The 18,876-nt window shown below is 36.4% G+C and overlaps 1 protein-coding gene across 2 annotated transcripts; it reads right to left on the reverse strand.

Moving 5' to 3' along the window:
* Positions 1 to 268: 268 nt before the first annotated feature.
* Positions 269 to 18,376, reverse strand: LOC110788346 (uncharacterized). 2 transcript variants are annotated; one of them, XM_021992982.2, is made up of 9 exons: positions 18,218 to 18,376; positions 17,803 to 17,935; positions 17,515 to 17,583; positions 15,568 to 15,597; positions 11,812 to 11,844; positions 9,199 to 9,269; positions 4,179 to 4,260; positions 3,035 to 3,136; positions 269 to 636 (listed from the first exon to the last, which is right to left on the reverse strand). In XM_021992982.2, exons 2-9 carry the CDS (start codon positions 17,911 to 17,913, stop codon positions 568 to 570), a joined length of 567 nt encoding a protein of 188 aa, XP_021848674.1. In that variant the 5' UTR covers positions 17,914 to 17,935; positions 18,218 to 18,376; the 3' UTR covers positions 269 to 567. The 2 variants fall into 2 exon arrangements, with proteins under 2 accessions (XP_021848674.1, XP_021848673.1); XM_021992981.2 differs by having other exon boundaries at positions 15,568 to 15,600.
* Between the last annotated feature and the right edge of the window lie 500 nt (positions 18,377 to 18,876).

Consider the following 18,876-nt stretch of genomic DNA (forward strand, 5'->3'; position numbering starts at 1 on the left):
CAACTGATTAAATTAAAGCTTGACTAAATTATGGATTTCAGACAGGAACGCTTCAAGCTAATCAATATCAAATGAGTAACTAATTCAAGTCAAATTGTATAGGCGAGTCCGTACATCATTCATACGTCATCAGTTCATCACTAAAGTTTGAAACCTCCATAGTTTTTGCTCAACAAATGTGAGCTTAAAGTAAATAATCCGAAGAGATATCGTTCAGACTAGCTGCAATGAGGAGTTAAGCGCAGAGGAACAAGATGCCAACCGAGTATTATCGAGCTTAATCTTCAAATTCTTCCCGAAATCAGAAATAAAAAGAACATAAATTATGCAATAATCTTACACCAACTTATCAAGTAACCCATACGCAAGTCCCGAAAACGCCCTGGTCTCGTAATAAGTTACAATGAGACCACACAATATGATATTATGATACAAGATTCTTCTTTCATCTAAAACAACACTCAAATTTAATTACACGAAATAAATAAATAAATCAGAAACAGTCATGTTAGATGTACATTTTGGGCACCATGTTGAACATGTCTACTTGTGATGTAGAGGCTCCTTTCATGCCTTAGATTGATCTGAAACCCATTCGTCAATGTCACCACCATATTTTACCATCATAGATCTGATCTGCATTCATCACATACGCAAAAGTTATACAACATTCATATTTAATTACTCCCTAAAAGTTATGTCACTGGAGATAAAATGTTAAAAACCAGCGCACTAAAAGTCCAACAGAGTGGAACTAGGCCAAAAAGTACATTCTGCAATAACAGTGACGCAGAAACAGCAAAGAATCAGAGCAAAGAACCAGATCAGGGACCTAGTCTATATGGCAGCAGTGTTATGCAAACCGGAGAAGATTTGTCTAATATTAGTGAAACTTTAAACTACTTTGGCAAATGCATTCTTTAGCCAAACTGGAAGATGTTTGATTGTTTTCTTCCAGGATATCCAGAATATATAAGCACTATTATTTGTAAATTGTACTGTCCTACCATAGTAGTACATTCCTTCCATTCAATATGACTGTCACATTTTACTTTTAAGACTAATTTTAAAAAAATTGTTCATATTTTTTTGTTCTTAGTTCATCTAATCTATTAGTTCAGTAAAACCTATTCATTGGTTCATTTCCACTTCCATAATATGCGTGAAAAGTTGACTATGACAATCACAGTGAGCTAAGAGTAGTTTCTGGAGTTGTGTTGCCTTGCATGCAGTATAAATTATGAACAGACATCTATAAATTATGGAAGAAGGTATTGAAAACTTGAAAAGATATTCTCCGCTCAATGTGTGGAGGATTGTGGTTCATGGGGAAATGTTTTTCCTAATACATTTTTGGCTTTCCTTATACGTCTCATTGGTTTGTGCAGAACTGCAGACCATGGACCAGGTTCACAGGTGGGTCATGAAAGTACTGGATCATGTTTGGATGGTTTATTGAAAGGGTTTGTGAATATTATCCCCGGAGAAAGCTTTAGTATGCGTCAAGGACCATGCCATATGCATGCTCCCTCCACCCGAAAGATATTTCCCGCCCTCCCATTCTGATTTAACCCATTGTATAGTTCTTCTTAGTCAATAAATGCATATTTACGCTATCAACTTTCTCTATTGTCACAGCACTCACTATTACTTCCTCCGTCTCTTAATACTCGCACCGTTTTGACTGGATACGTTTGCCAATGCACAACTTTAACCACCAATATCTTTAACTACAGATTATAAAAACTTATTAAAATATTAATATTTTAAAAATATATATTACTACCTCCGTTCCTTAATGTTCTTTACGTTTACTATTTGCACGGACTCCAATGCAATATTTAACGACTTATATATCCATTTCCGTGTGTGAAAAAATTATAAAAACTTGATATTTTGAAAATACATAATGAGATCAATCTAACAAGATCTTACATGATAACATTTTGATGTATATAACAGTGAGAATTCACGGTCAAAGTTTTCACACTTTGGACACATATTCCAAAGCGTAAAGAACATTAAGGAACGGAGGTAGTAAGATAAAGCCAACAATATATTATATACTAGCATTTGTTTTCATATACTAGAAATAAAATAGGGTCAAAGTGAATTATGTGAATGGTGAAAAAAGTCAAAATGGTGCGAGTATTTAGGGACAGAGGGAGTAGTTATTAACCACTCATTAAATTTGTAAACAAAATAATTACAGACAATATCTTTGAGACAAAAGGAAATTTATGTTCTAGATACCAATGGGAATATCCATGGTTAAATGATCTGTGACTTAGACACAAATTATCTAGTAGATGGAGGTTGAGAATTTGAGATGTTGATGTAAGACATGCGAATATGCGATGGCGTAACCCTTTTTATTATAGTTATGGAACATAGTAGTTTTCTTCACCCTCGTCATACAAGGCTTTCGATGCTTATACTTGTGATATTTTATGTGCTTCAGGCTTCAACGATGCTAGTTAAGACAAAAACTGATAAATGATTGGCCAAAATGTCATTTAATGGTTAATACCTAACAAAATTGTAGAAAGCTCTAGGGTAAGAAACTAAGAATATCAGACTTCAGCTGAATTCATCACATATAATGCAAAATGAAAGATTAAATGAGTAAGACTATGTTTTAAGTATCCAGTGCACAAAAACTTGTATTGTGCAATGGATCAACTTTTGGATTAGTCATCCTTTTGTCTGTGAAGTCAGTGTTTTAACGTTATGAGTTATGAAGGGTCTTTGAAACACATGAGAAGGAAACTCTGACATGGTAATTAACAAATGGTCACTCAAAAGCATAGAAGAATAACTTAGGAAAGTGTTTACAATGAGATTATTCTGCACCCAATGCAAGCAAGACGAGTTGATCCCGACCTGGGTGAAAGTCAAACTTGAAGGACTAAAGTAATGAATATGAAACGCATTTATCACGTTCACATATAAATGCAAATTGAAGCTATACAACCAAGTCCGGCAAGACAGAAAATTTGCATAAAAACACTAGATAAAGAATTCAGATGTGCACCTTTTCTAAAGTCGCAGTAAGACCTGATGTGTCTTCAGACTCTGCGTGTTTCTTTTTAAGAAGTTTGATCCGAGCTTTGGTTGTATGTTTCTGATCATCAACCTGGTTATGAGATTCATATTAATATGCAGTAATTACTAGATTAAGACTGTTCTCATTTCTTTTTAAGAATTGTTAACAGAATATGAACATCTTAAATGGAGCCCTATAAGTAAAACACAGGTAGAGCTTAGTATAGAAAACATGAGACAAAGGCATCTGGGTAACTGCAAGGCACATAGCAAGAACAAAAAAAAAAAAAAAACAAGATTAACCTGTCTACCATCAGGTAGAAAAAACTAGCAGGACAGGAACAGCATAAGTAAAAATAAAAGGGACAACTGCCATACACTCATCTAGTGCTGGAAATTTACTAATACAAGAACAACTTTCAGCACATAATGCACAATTTGACAGTCTGCGGCTCTGCGCAAACTTACATAAAAAAAAGAATGTATCAAATGTCGGTTTTACAAATTCAGATTGCCCTGCCATATTTATTGAAGTTGTCCAGATGTAGACATTGCCGCAACCATCTGATGCTCTTACAACAAGTTTCTCCAAGAACATACTCACTAGCACTAAATAAGCATAAAAGATTCATATTTACCCATCATTTATGTTCATCAATAGGTAAGTTCGTAAGTACACGCCATGATAATACCCTTATAAGAATTCCGAAAAATACATCTGTAAAAGTAGAGATCTAAAAATCTATATATTGATGGAAACTTATCAGTGTACTTCAGATAAATTGTTTTTAAAGAGGATTACAAATCAAACTTGGCCTTTTATTTAGGGACAAAAGGAGAATTTTTCTAGCTAGTGTTCGAGAAGATAAAGCTCATTAAAAATTGGAATAAGCATGTTTTTTAACAGAAAATTACTTAAAAAGTTCGAAATAAGAAGTAAATCATCAGTTACTAATTGACATAATAACTCTTGTAAAGTAAGGTTCTAATCACAACAAAAATTTCATAGCTATGAGATGCATATCTTTCTCCACGCACAATGAATAAAAAGGAGAGCAAAATTGCAGAATTTTACAAGTTATAAATATCCTGTTCGAATGCAGAATCCCTTTAGCAAGTCCTTGGAATGTTACCTTATCTAGCAAACCCTGCAATAATCGGACCTCGTTCTCCTTTGTAGCTAATACATCATGCTTGAGATGAAATAGATTCGTTCTGCATGCATGATAAAAATACCCAGGTGAGCACAAACGGATAAGCACAACTTCTATAAGATTAATAAGCTCTGCATCCAAAAACAATTAGTGATAGCGTAATTAAAATTAGTAATGAGACAATGAAAACCGATTAAATTATCATAACCAAGATCTGGACGTTTGCGCACTTAGAGTTGCTGGAGATCAGGTAATCAAAATATCAATTACAAGAAAGGATTTGAAACCACTAAAGAGAACTGGGACATCTGAGACTAAGGGATATGTTATTTGAAGAAACACTGTCATAAAACATTGCCAAAAGCTTACAAGGGCCATAGAAACATCAAACCCCCTTACAAGCAAAAACCTCAGCCACGGCACAAAAATAATAACTCAAGAAACAGTTAAGGAAGCTACAAAGTTCCATACAGTCTATTTTGACATCTTTAGCCAATTACTAAATCCACATTGGTCAAGTAATATCTTCACAAAGCAAATTAGAGGGAAGTACAAAGAAATCTACCAGGACTAGAAGATCATTCTCTAACCAACACCCTAAAAGAAGCCCAGTTTGATAACTGTTAACAGATCAGTATTCAGTTTTGAACTCCCAACGAAAAGTTATGAAATTGGGGTATCCATTTTGACAAAAGTCAAATTTCTATACGTGGTGTCCCAAAAGATTGTCCCAACTTCAGTCACCAGTACTTTGTACACTAACAGTACAAATTATTTTGACAAAGAAAACCTTTACTATACCGATACCAATAGTGTAAATAATTTAAGACAGGAAATCTCTCCAAAAACAGCCCCTTTCCTTGGCTCTTCTTAGACAAGAAAACAGATAAAATGTTTTCCGTTTACCCACATGGCATGAATGAATATGAACTACCCTTAAGACCCCTGCCAAGTGGGGAGAAGGAGCTTACTGTCAGTCACTACATTACTAAATCTGGGTAGGATTTGTCAAATCTTTCTTTCCACCTCCCTCATGATGTTCTGAAGTTGTGCCTTTCTGTTCCCTTCAATAAGCAATCTTCTGATTTTATTTTTTTCTCAATTAACTACGAAATGAAGATTTCACTTAAAAGGCTTTAAACGTTCTTAACCCTAAAACTCTTGCTCATCATAGTTTTCAATCTTTTGATTTATCTTGGATTTGGAACTTAAGCACTCTTCAAATAGTGAAGTTTTTTATTTGGTCAGTTTTCTTAGACAGATTGCCTCACAAGAAAACCCTTCTGGTGTGGCACATCATTGATAATTACAAGTGTGATTGGTGTTAAGACATCCCTGAGGACACTATCCATGTGCTTATTGATTGCCACCAAGTAAGAGAATTGTGGGATCTTCTACACATGTCTTCCTCGTTCTTCACCCCTCCTCTTCAAGAATGGCTACTCAAAAACCTCAAAAACAAACCCCCATCTGATCAGTTTGATGTAACCCTCCCCTGGTCTATTCTCTTCTCCTTCGTCATCTGGAAGTTTTGGCTCAAGAGAAATAAGAGTATCTTTTGTCACTCAAATACCAACCCTGATAGGTGTCTTATTGAGGCCCACGCTCTCGCTTGGGAATTTTTCACCTCAAGAAGCTACAGCCTATCCGAACCCAACCAACCAACCTTCCCGGTCCATCCCCCAATTCTTGGCTTAAACTGAATTGTGATGAGTCATTTACTATGATTGGTGAAGATTCTGGTATAGCTGGGGTGTTTCATGACTACCAAGGTCCTCAGTTCTTGGTTTTCAGAAGTGCAAGGTAAAATCAGTATGAATGGGTGAGCTCAAGGCAATTCTTATAGAACTGCAAGTTGTAAACAAAAAAGGGTGGATGAATATAATCATTTGCTCTGACTTGAAACAGGTTGTGGAGCTTATTTGGCAGGATATCCAGGTTAAAGATGATAACTATCTATTGGTGGAAATTTTCTGGGCTCTAAGGTTGCAGACACATAAAATTAAGCTGGAATTTGAGCCAAGAGGTGCGAATAGAGTAGCTGACTGTTTGGCTAGGAGCTGTAGAACTAATGTATCGCTTAATTATGTTAAACTATAGTTGAACCAAAACCCTGGATTTGTGGCTGTTGTAATCTTGGAGGACATATCTCCCTAAATGCTTTTAATTATTAATTATGTCCCCTGCTTGCGTCAAAAATAAATTGCTCCTCTCCTCTTTCTTTTTCACCTATTTCCCAACCAATGAAACCGTTCTACTGAAACAATCATTTATATGCCTTCTTGTCTCTACTCTCTAGATGCTCTAATTTCAGTGGCTTCTTTCCTCTAGCATCTTCCTCATAATTTTAAAATTACGATTCTAACATTGTTCATTTGTCATCATATTAAGCCTACTGTAATTGGTACATAATTTTACAGTATTGCCATAAATCCCATCAAAAGTGTTTGTTTTCCATCTCTTTCTCCATTTCTGTCTCTGTACAGTTTAGTACAGGATTGTGTGCGGTATCAAAGAGAGAAAGGCTATCTAAATAATGGGTATTCAACATAATTACACAACTCAAAAAAAAAAAAAGATAAAAGGAAATCCCAAATGAGATATATATATTTTGTAATTTTCTGTATGGTTGACAAGGTTCTGTTGCAATCCACATGCTGTCCTTTTAGTATGGAACTATGGACTACTGTGGTATTCCTTAATTCAGTTGCTCAGAAATCGAAAATAACTAACATTCTCCACCCCCTACCCTGTACTCTCTAGAGCTCATTACAAATTAAACCCCAAAAATGCCAAAATGGAGGAGTTTGGAATTACTTTTCATACTGATTGCACAGAAAAAAGAGACATCTTTCACCAATGATCATCAAATAGTCACCAATTTGTAGTTGATGGAGCTTTAAAGTGCTTGAGCAGGGTTTAGTAGATGAAAGTAAAAAGTAGCCATTTTTTATAAGAGTACGAAAGGAAGAGCACCATGTAATTGGAACTCAAGCCTTTAAGGGAACCATTTGGATTTTAAATGTTGAATTTTTTTAATACAAGGGCACCATACGGAATTTCTCAAAATAAAACTTCCAACATACCACACAGACTCTTTTAACAGTTACAAGTGGGAATTGTAGTTTGGGATTGAAGAATGGGATAGACGGTGGAAAAGGGTGATAGAGAATCTCCTATATGAGTATATATCAACGTTCCCTTATTTGGTTCATGAGGGGATTGGTTGGTAATGTATGTATAACTTACTTTTCTAAAGTACCAGTACTAATGCTTTCTCTCCGTCTCTCTCTTTTTTCATTACCCCCCCCCCCGCCCCCCCCCCCCCCCCCCCCCCGCCCTCTCTTCCAAATTAATTCCACATAGTAAATATAGTAAGACTAAAAGCAAGTCTGTTGTAGATTCTCGCCACCTGACAGGACAAGAATCTCTACACACCAAATTATTTGGGTGGAGGCATTTGACATTGATTTGGAGTTGTCTACTTACTTTTTCCTTGGGTGGGTGGGGGGGGGGGGGGGGGGGGGTGGGGGGTGGGGAGGAGGTGGAAAACGAAAGAGATGACATGAATTCTCAAAGACGAAACTCGATGTTTAGAGGTCATTATTCAACCATTACTCTAACTTGGAACAGAAATATGTTCCGCTTAAAACATTGATCAGAAATATCTTTTGATGTTCTCTAGTGTGCTCCAAATTACATACTACCAGTTAAAGGTTTGGGGTGGGGCAAAGCATGCACAACAAAATGGGAAAAGCAATGCAAAATCATTCATGGACTGATATGACAAACTTGGACCACCACAGACAAACTAGATTCCATGCAGGGTTTTAAAATACATTAGTACAGACTTCTCAACATGCAGTAATCCAGCTGTAATTATATAACATCCTCAATGAGAGCAGAAAAACCTGAAGATACAGTAGCTTTTAGTAAACATATGATGCATTAATTCAAATCTGCTAAAATAGTATTTGCTATCTCCTTTAGTACGGAAATAACTTAATTTGACTAAGAGTGCATACATAGAAAAGCATCCTGATCAAATTAATTCAACAAAGGTATTTCATAAACATTCACTAAAATTATATATTTGACATTTCCCACTTCCCAGCCCCATAAAGCAAGAGCATTGCTTTGAACAGTTATGCTCACATGGACTCAGGTAAAGGATTCGGATGTGGTTAAGAGTCAGAATGCCCATTTCATCATGACCCAAAGTTTTGAAACATAAAGACTATCCTAGATCGGGATGTGCCGATGTGGATACATAACACAGCATTTGTGTACTACTATTCTAAGTCCACAAAATCTTTAACAATCCAATTTTACAGCTTCTTAATCAAAAGTACACATCTATAAGTCTCAAATGACCAGTACTATTAAAAACAACTTATTTTTCCTTTACCCATATTCTTCCTCTTTCATCCCAAATACCTGCTCTCTCTCATCATGAAGCAAGTGTGCAAGTAAGAAATTATTGGTAATGCAGTCCTCCTTTAACAATGGACTCCCATCAACTACATTAGTCGTATTTCCCTAGAGCAAGATTATGCAAGGGTATCCAAGGAGATCATAGCGGGTCAATTAGAATTTTATAATGAGAAATAAGAAGCAACAGACACCAGATAGGCTCTCCTCACAATTCGTCTCTGGGTACTATTAAAGTGGAATACTGAAGACTCTCCTTAGTTGAGCCACCCTAACTGTAAACTTGCAACAGTTTAAGCAACCTGAGACCCAAGTAGAGCAAAATAGTCCACCTGTTAGAACCAATAGGTCAATATCAAAGAGTAACGCTGGATAATTATCAAGCTTATACCCCTAGAAATAGTCTTCACATGATCTCATGGTCTCAAAAAGTAATAATACACACCAAGTTCATTTCAAATGATAGACCATTAAGAACTCTAAGAAAAAGTAATAATACACACTAAGTTCATTTCAAATGATAGACCATTTAAGAACTCTAAGAAAAGTAATTCTAAGAAATACATACTTCTTTGAAAATAAAGGATCCAGACTTTGTTGCTCCACAAGGTGCTCAACGGTGTCCAGAGTGGTACCGACCTGCAGATCAAATGAACATGTAAGCGCATGTTGCGCTAGATAAGATGCTTTGGATGCAACAGTGAAACTAAATGCTAAAAGAGTTGTTTAAAGTAAAAAAATATGCTCTTTTCAGTGTTCTACAGGGCATAGTTATGTCCTCAATTTAGGAACTTGTTAGAGTAGGTAAAATATGGTTGACAGATGCAGCACATACCTCCCGTCCTAATATGTTTTTAAGACATGAGAACAAGAACCTGAACAAGTGTGGATCCTCGAGTTGGAGATGGCTATTTCTGAGAGCGTTGTGTCTTTGGGTATAACTTGGTGTTTCTAAACATCGAATCCTATCTAGGATCCAAGGGAGATCCTGAGTTCCTGTGTATTATGGGTCTACCCCCCCCCCCCCCCCCCTCTCCCAATCGCGACCACTCTCCACTGAATACACATGTTCCTTTTTATCCTTTGTAGCAGGCAAACATAAAAGTTGAAATACAATCTTTACAAACCTTAGAACTAAGAATTGCTAGGACCTGCTCCACCAATGTCTTAATGGCCTCTACCAAGTTACTTGACAGCTTTCAGGTGCCCGACACAAGTAAGCACAACAAAGAAAATAATGGCTTTCCACTAACACTTAGACATGAAGCTCAGCCTCTTTCTTTTGTCCCACTTCCTTCTTAATGGAAACCCAATGTGGATAACAGCACCCCACAGGAAGAGAACAAAGCTAAATGCATTGAGCCTCCAGTCCATCAATTACATTATCATACGAAGAATGTGGCATACTAATTGAAGCTTCTACATCACTCAAAAAAGACGCAAAATATGATACGACACTCCTTTGTATGTATTTTTCATAATATTAAAGCTTCTAAATCTTGCTTTAGAAAGAAACTCAAAATTTTCAAGGGTGATAAATAAAGGATATGATTTAGAAAACAAGATAAAATCTAAAATCATGCAATCTCAACTTCGTAACAACAGGCCCATTTAAGCTTTGATCAGCAGAAAGGGATGCTGCATTTAGCTAGTAGGAGAAATCGGGAAGCAGAAGTCTGGAGTGAACTTATTACATGAGGGTGATCTGAACACAACATTCTTTCACAAGAATAAGAGAAAGGCACAAATTTTGTAAGCCATGCCACAAAATCAATAAGCCGGTGAACAATCAGAATACCCCGCCACATATGAAATAATGAATTATTGGAAGCAGATGCGCAGCTCTGATTAGAATCATGCTTTCTGGTCCTCTAAAGGAGCTCCTTTAAAAAATGCGAAGGAGATTGGGACCCTAAAACTGAGATGTTTCAGAAAAGGCTGTTGGCTTACATAACTAAGCCTCTGCCAGTTGAAGAGCACACTATCCAGCCCTCCCGTAATCCCATTTACTTGCCTTTATTCCAAATCCCCATTAGGTTTGCAAATAATTAGGAAATGATTGAGAGGAATGATTAAGGTTATTTATGATAATGAGAGTGGAAACGATTTATTACCCTGCTTTGTACTCCAACAATGCCACTTTTCATCCATACATGTATGTATTTGTTTCTCATCCTCCAAAGGAAAGAGTAAGCAGTCAATTTTAGACACAATTCCAGCGACCTTTGCTAGAGTATCACTAACCAATCGTGACCTAGCATAACATCAAGGTAACTTTGGAGCTAATGCTGAGAATACGAGGCGAAAATCGTACAATCAACAGTTCCATATTTAATTGGTGTTGCTGGTCCCTAACAGTGCACCAGCGTAGCAGATTTAGTTATTAACCAGATGAAAAAGAAAACTATAAAATAGTAAAATCCAAACATAATTTAGTCTCACGGGTGGAAGTGACTGATTAATGAATTAGGTGGTCAACCAACGAAGACGCTAACAATACGAGCACAGAAAAAAAATACACACAAAAAAAACTAACGGGAAATTTCTGGGTCTCTTACAATGTGTTTGGGAACTCTGGTTTAATGAGGAAAAATGTGTAAAATTGTGGAAATAGGCGAATTCCTTAATTTAGCTTGTTTGGCAATTTAAATGGAAAAGTAAGGAAAAATTAATGTGTGGAAATCAACTACTTATATTTTGCCTGTTTTATTTTTCACACCTTTTCCCTCAAAAGTGATGGAAAAACTATGGAAATACCCCCAATTCATTCAGAAAACGAATCTCCTCAGGGTGTGGAAAACAAAATAAAAGAAGTGAAAAATATGTCATATTCCAATTTCCCAAGTTTTCCGTAATAATTAGCCAAACAAATTAAAATCTAGACATTTCTACATATTTCTTCAGATTTATTTTTCTACCTATTTCCATAGTTTTAGTTTTCCTCACATTTACAAGTTAACTTGGTTTCCAAACACAGTGTTAAAACATAGGCTTAATACCAGTTGTTCGAGAAAGATATCATCATCATCCTCTCATATGACCGAGAAAGAAACCCTTCAGCCAAATGAGATCAACATCTACATTTCAAGTATATTATCATTCAGTGCTATCTGCAGAGTAAACTTTTTTGCTACCAGTTTGGCAATAGCTATTACATTTACGGAGATATTAGAAATAGTACCTGTGTTGCATGGCATACTACATTGAACTCTTCCTGAAAAGGTAAAACGATAAAACTAGAATTAACAGCAGCACGGGATGTTTCACAAATCAACATCAGAAACTAAACAAAATGGGAAAAGGGTTTCCAAACGTCTAGGGTATTTGCTAGATGCATGTAGTTATGTTATTTTAGCATACACTACTATGGAAACCATTTAGAGACAAGCACACTATTAATTTGATAAGGAAACACAGAAGCTAGGGAGGGGTGGGGGGTGGGGGTGGGGGGGGGGGGGGGGGGGGGGGGGGGGTGTTGGGGTAACCAGAGAAAGCATACAGGTTAACATCAGTTAGATTGTTAATAGAAAAGAAAGATAAGGTGGGATGTGGATTTTTCTTGAAAGATGAATGAATCAGAATCAGAAGGAAAGAGTTTGGTGGAGAGCAAAAACAGGGCTTAATTAGAATAAATTTTAACGCGACCCAGAAACAACAATACAAAAGGAAGGTTAGCTGGCTAGAAATCAAACATCGCTACGTGACAATGCATGCCAAGTGATTTTCCATCTCCTCACTAGCAGACACAAGAAAGAGGATGAAGACTTGTGTGGTCTCCGACAGTTTATCACAAGTATTGAGTTCCCCAAACTAGCAAACCCAGACAAATCTATCACCCATTAAGGAACCTTAGCCTTCGAAACAGTAGAAAAAAGCAACTAACATCCCCATTGTTCCGTTGAAAACCATACAGCTAGCGATCACTCTGCGCCAAAGACAAACACCCAGAACATGTCTCAACCACTTCCCTACCAAAGAGTTGGTTTCAAACACCACATTACCAAGAGCCAGACCACTCTCTGCCTTAGACCTAGAGTCATGCCTCATAGGTTGATCCTTTTACAAATACTACTCTAGATTGCAGAAAAACGAATCTTAATAAGCCTCCTCAACCTCTTAATTATACCCACAGGAAGCTAAAAAAAAAGAGAAATAGAAAAGGGAGTATTAGAAAGAAATGTCTGAAATTCTGAATTGGGATTATACGGTACTCTAAAGAAAAATGAGCCTTCCATCCATCCAACGTCCTAGAGAACTTCTCTACAACCAGATTTAACTACTTCGGGTTGAACCTTAATCCATTTATCCAAAAGACCTGATAGCAACTCGGAAGCATGAAAGAGAGTGAAGACATTTTTAAACCAATGCAAAATTGCAAATCATTTGACAAGAAAAAAGCAGCAGCATCAATGTAAGAGAGACACGACCACCCTTTCGCTTTTTATCTGAAAAACATCTACGAAGCCCAACTTTTTTTTATAAGAAAAATTATTTTTTTAAGAAAAAAGAGAAGTATATCAAGGTGTCCTCATATGGAAACAATAAGCTAATTACAAGACAGTCCAATTTTATTGTAATTCCCCGATTGAATAAATTTTAGTATCCCAGCTGCCTTAGCCCACACGGATGCCAATAAAGTTACTTTTCCCTACACTTAACGTGAAATTAATACTTCTGTAAAAATCTGAGTATGCCTTTCCAATGAAACCCAACTATTCTCCCCTCGAAACCATACGGCAACAACCACCAACTATGTTCCTCGTACTCTTCTTTTTACGTCAAACACCCGTGTCGGGTCCTCGACACTCAAACATGGGTATGGACACTTTATTTTGGGCTTAAACCATAGAAAATTTTCCTAATTTATCCGAGTTAGACACTTGGACAAATACCCGTGTCCGACACTAGTGCTCGAGTCCCAGTAACATAAAAAGTAAAATGAGGATTACCCTATCTTGAACCACGAGTACCCCAAACAACCCCCGGAAAGAAATCCTAATACAAATCCTTCACCTCGGATCAAAACCGAATTTTTTCACCACCTTGTACAAAAAATTCCAACAAACGAACATAGGTTTATCAAAACCAAGGATTTCGAAACTCTTTAGCTAACAAATTTAAACACTTGTGAGAGATTAAGATTCCAATTACCTTAACTTGATCTTTCCTTCTCATGAACTATGGTGAAAAGATTCTTTCTAAACCCATCAAGAACCACAGGACATATCAGCCTTCATACCAAAAAGTGAAATATATCAAACTAAATGGGCCAACAATAATAGGACGACCAACCTTCTCAACCTTAAAAAGGGACTTGTAAAACAAAAAAATATCCACCAGAAAGAGTATCATCTTCTCTGATAAGATCCTAAATCTCAACTTCAAATCCTAGTAAAAAGGCACCTTTTCCTCTCACTAACATCTTTAAAGAACAAACTCGGACAATGTCCCCCACTTTAGCCCAAAACATTAACAAGCTACATATTACCCCAAATTGTGATCCGCGCCAAATCAAGGAACTCCTAATTCCAGGATCATCAAATTCTCAATTGAGTTATTCTTACAAGAAAAGACAAGAAAAGTATATACTTCCTCCGATTTTTAATACTTGCAACGTTTGTGATTTCTACACTATTCACATATTATACTTTGACCATTGTTGGTGATTTATACGTAAGATAAAACATAGTCATGTGAGATTTTGTTAGATTCGTCTTAATGTGTATTTTCAAAATATTAACTTTTATAATTTTTGCTTAAAGAGAATTAAAGATATCAAAGTTATGCATTGGCATGCGTGAAAGTGACAAAAGTTGCGAGTAAAAATGAACGGAGGAAGTATAAGAGAATGGGGAAAATCAATATAAACTTCGTGAAAGATTGCTATTTCAATAAACAATCAATGATCCAGCCAAATCTAGAAAATAGTTATACAATGTGCAGAAAGAAGAGAACTATTGTGGGAGACTACAGAAAGAAAATAACTTCACCTTTTCTTCTAAAAAATTTGACGCGTTGGATATGTTAGCACGAATGAAACTTGTCACTAGTACAATCTCCGTTTTTCTAAGTTCTACTCACTTTCCGTTTCATCAGTTTCTGAGTTTTACTAGCTCTTTATTATCCTCCATATCAACATTTCATTCACATTTTATATCTCTCACTCCACTTTGTGGAACGCAGTTATAATTAATAATTCTCTTAGTCTCTATCTCTCCCCTCTTAAAAGGAAAACTAACCACATGAGTGATCCCCCTCTTGAGTTATAGATGGCATGAAAAATATCGTATGGATGGTTTGGGCTCCCGACAAAGCACAGAGGAGGAGACCTAAACTAAGACTCTGCTTTTAAAACACTTCATGCACAGAGGACCACTTAGAATATCCCTTGTATGTACATAATCATAAAGCATTAGCATTCAGGAATTCAGGAGAACATACTGATTTTTATTTTGCATTCTCTAAGTAAAGAGGTTCTTCTGGGTGATAACGCACATGTCCTCCACTCCTCTTGCATAAGTGAAATATGTTACCTAGCAGGAAAATGATATTGAATTTCCATTTATAGGAGTTGCAAATTTAACATGCAGAGAAGGGAGGACGATGAATTTCAAACAAGGTAAACAAACCAAAGACCCTTCCTAATGTCCTTATAAAGGTCATTTTCATATTTCCAATTGAAACCTTGCTTTTTGGCATGATCATTGAGGAAGAGAAGAGAGATACTAAAGAGATAAGAATCTTCTCTTTGGGATGAGGGGAGAGAGAGGGACCCATGTGTCAAGTTTACAAGAAAGGATACCTCACTTATTCTAAAACAGGCACAAAAGAAACTGTTCCAAATATTGGGAGGGAGAGAGTATAATTTGCAAATGACATTTATCTTTTGAGAAAAAGAAAAAAACCAGTTGAAGAAGAAAAGAGCAAGACACAACACCTGCATATTTTCATGTAACGATGTGATGACCTGCTAAGAAAACAGAGAACATAAAGTCAGCTAAAATAGCAAGATATTTGAAACCATAAATGTTTGAGGCAATTAAACCAACCAGGGACAAAGTAGAATAGCAATTTAACTAAAATAAGAGTTATCTATTTACTGCAGAAGGTCAATCAGTATATAGTACACAAATTTTTGGTGTAAATGGAAGTGATTCAAATTCAAGGTAAGAGTAATCTGTGCCTCTATCCTTTATCAATGAAGCCGCTATTATAATACTACTGCTCTAGTTGTACATATAATACCAATCCTACAGATTGACGTACAGTCGATGGTGCTAACTGTCAAGTCCGTCATCTAATTCTAATCAATGCGCAAGTTTTTGGTCTAAGGGCTAGGTTGACGTCATATTGAAGAATGGGCTTGCTTAAAGATTTACATGCCTGTACTGCATTATTTCTAGGCTCTTAGATATTATGGACTTCAGATATGGCCTCCGACAACCTTAAAAAGAAGCCAACAAGCTAATAAGCTGCAGCTTATGCCAAAACAGTACAGTATGAGGTATAAACATAATTATTTTCTTTATGAAGATCACGAAGTGCATTGTCTCCAGATTCATGTTCTATTGCCAATAGCCCCCAACTTCTGCAAAAGTCTTTAGTAGTTAAAACAAAAATCTCTTGACTGCATAAAGGCTATAGCAATCTAACAGGACAGCAATATACAAAGCTCAACTTCAAAGAGTTGAAGCGCCACTGCATGGTTGAGATAGACTCACCACATGTTAGACACCATATGAATCATAGAAAACCTGAAGGACAAAAGGTGCAAAGCTAAAATGTTCTACTTAGATGATGTGTGAGAACAACTGGCCAGAGGAAAATAGTAGATGCAGAACCTGAAGTCACGATAGACAATTTAAATCTTTCATGACTCTACGTCCTCAAAAACTACTCAAAAGTGAAAGATTGCAAGGCTTCATGCATGATTCACATTGACGCACAACCAATGGCCTTAGAGTGGCTCCTGCAACATTTTCTCAGAATAAACACCCAGGCCCATCATCCATGTAACTATATAAGACAGTAAGGCTCCGTTTGGTATGGTGTAAAACGTTTTCATGGAAAACAATTTTCCCCTTTTCAATCATTTACATTGTTTGGTTGGGTAAGGGGTGGAAAACAATTTTCCATGACTCCTCAAAGGTGGAAAATCCTTTTCCATTTGAAAGGGAGGGAAACCACTTTTCATTCCTCCTTACCTCCCTCTCCTTTCTTCCCCTCAATTTTCACCATCTTCTCCCATTTTCCTTTAAGGTACCAAACAAAGGAAAACTAGTTTGGAATTGTGTTTTCCCTTGAAAAATGTTTTCCATGGAAAATCATTTTACGATGAAAACATTTTACGCCCTACCAAACGGAGCCTAAGTTATGTAAGCCTAATCAAGGGAACATGCTACAAGCCTACAGTGAACAGTTTAATGGAGATCGCGTAATTTGTTATTTGGTAGAACCTGGTGTATCGGCTTCACGGCTTTCACCTAGGTGCTATGAAGGAAACGTCATAAAGGAATCTATGCTGCAAGTAGCATGACTAAAATTCTCAGCAAACTACTACATTAAAACATGATCAATTCATTGAGTAGAATATAACAGACATCTTTCTTCAGACCTATATAATGTTCTTGGACACCATAGGAGTCTTGTTGACTCCTTTTGAACTCCATCATTAGAAAAATGTCTCCATTAACAGTCAAGCAGATCAGCTGACTGTTCATTACAACTCTCAATGTACTAGCAATGTTCTCTCACCAATGGACGAGCAGGGTGGAATATTGCCAACATACATGTCGAAATACCATATACGAAATACAATAAAATATTTCCGCATTGAACAAAGGAAATAAGTCAAATCTACTTGTACAACGTTGAGAAGAAGAACCTGAACATATAGCTGGTAGAGCAGATCCTGCTCGGCTCCGGTGTATCTCGGAAATGCTTTAGCGAAATCCTAAAAATGGCATAACAACATAAACATGTAAAACACACACCATCAAACGATTGAAAGTTGAAACCTAATACACTAAACTATACTCCCTCCGTCCGGGTTAAGTTTCATATTACAAGTTCAAATCACACTATCAACGCGACCACTAATCCCGAACAAAGGGCATAAGGAAGATCCTATTCACGCATAATTACACTTCTAAAGTTAATAATTACAGAGTACCTCGAAAGGAAAAGCCGTAAGCAGGAAACCAAGACACTGCCTAAATGACGTCTTCAAATTGGAATGTCTAACTCCAGGGATAACAGTTTCACTTTTAAAAGCTTCCTCCATTTTTCAACACTTCAAGCAAAGCCTGCACAATAATTCCTACTTTTCAACTTACAATTTAAAAAAAAAATACTCTCAATTTCCGAAAACCCTAAATTTGCAAACTCTTATTGATGATTATACAAAACTTGGGTCGTTGATCGCTAAAAAGAGCTCACATTTCAAATAAGGATGCTAATTTAGAATTATTTCATGAAATTGTTGACGAAAAGTACTGTTTGAATTGAATTTCATAGCATAACTACTCAATTGCTCAAATTGAAGAGAGAGATTGAATAGTGGAGAGAAAAAATTGAAGAGAATGTACCTGAAGCGAATTGAATATTCTCTCCTCCCCTTCACTACTTGAATATTTTGAGGAATTGGGGGTAAGCAGTTGATCTTCGGCAGTCCGACACCTTCTCCGGTCCCTCACTTGTTTTGGCACCGTCTAAATACTTGGTGACATTGTTAGTGAAGCAATGTATTTTCGTAAATAAATGGTTATAAAAGGTAAATTTGTAAAAAAAAAAATGATTTTTTATAACCCAAATTTTATTTTATTTTGTAAAAACATATCTTGTTTTAGTCAAAGGAAAATTCTGGCATTAACTGAGCTTTTTCGGTCATTGACTTACATTTGACCATCACGTGTGGATTCATTTTACATTTTAACTTGTGAAAACGAGCATGTTTAGTGGATACGAAACAATTTCCGTTAACCACGATACAATATATCAAAATTGAGCACTACCAAAATAAACATCACTTTAACAATGTGTTTTGTTGAAAATGTAGCAAAATGAAGCCATATATGCTTCTCACGTGCAAGTCAATTGCCGGAAAAGCTCAGTCAATGCCGAAAACTTCCCTAAGGTTGTCCTTTCGCGAAAAAAATTTACATTAAGGTGCGATTTCATAAAAAAAATTATATTAGGTCCTTTCTCGCAAAATTTGGGTTATAAAATGTTCTTCTTGGCAAATTTG

This window comes from Spinacia oleracea, chromosome 6 (assembly GCF_020520425.1).
Source record: "Spinacia oleracea cultivar Varoflay chromosome 6, BTI_SOV_V1, whole genome shotgun sequence".
NCBI classification, from domain to species: domain Eukaryota; kingdom Viridiplantae; phylum Streptophyta; class Magnoliopsida; order Caryophyllales; family Amaranthaceae; genus Spinacia; species Spinacia oleracea.

Excerpts from the sequence above, each read along its gene's own strand:
- LOC110788346 (XM_021992981.2), bottom strand. The coding sequence starts at position 17,913 with ATGGAGGAAGCTTTTAAAAGTGAAACTGTTATCCCTGGAGTTAGACAT. Across the intron at positions 17,584-17,802 it reads TTACGGCTTTTCCTTTCGAG|GATTTCGCTAAAGCATTTCC; the intron begins GTACTCTGTAAT and ends TGCCATTTTTAG. Across the intron at positions 3,137-4,178 it reads TGCAGGGTTTGCTAGATAAG|GTTGATGATCAGAAACATAC; the intron begins GTAACATTCCAA and ends TCTCATAACCAG.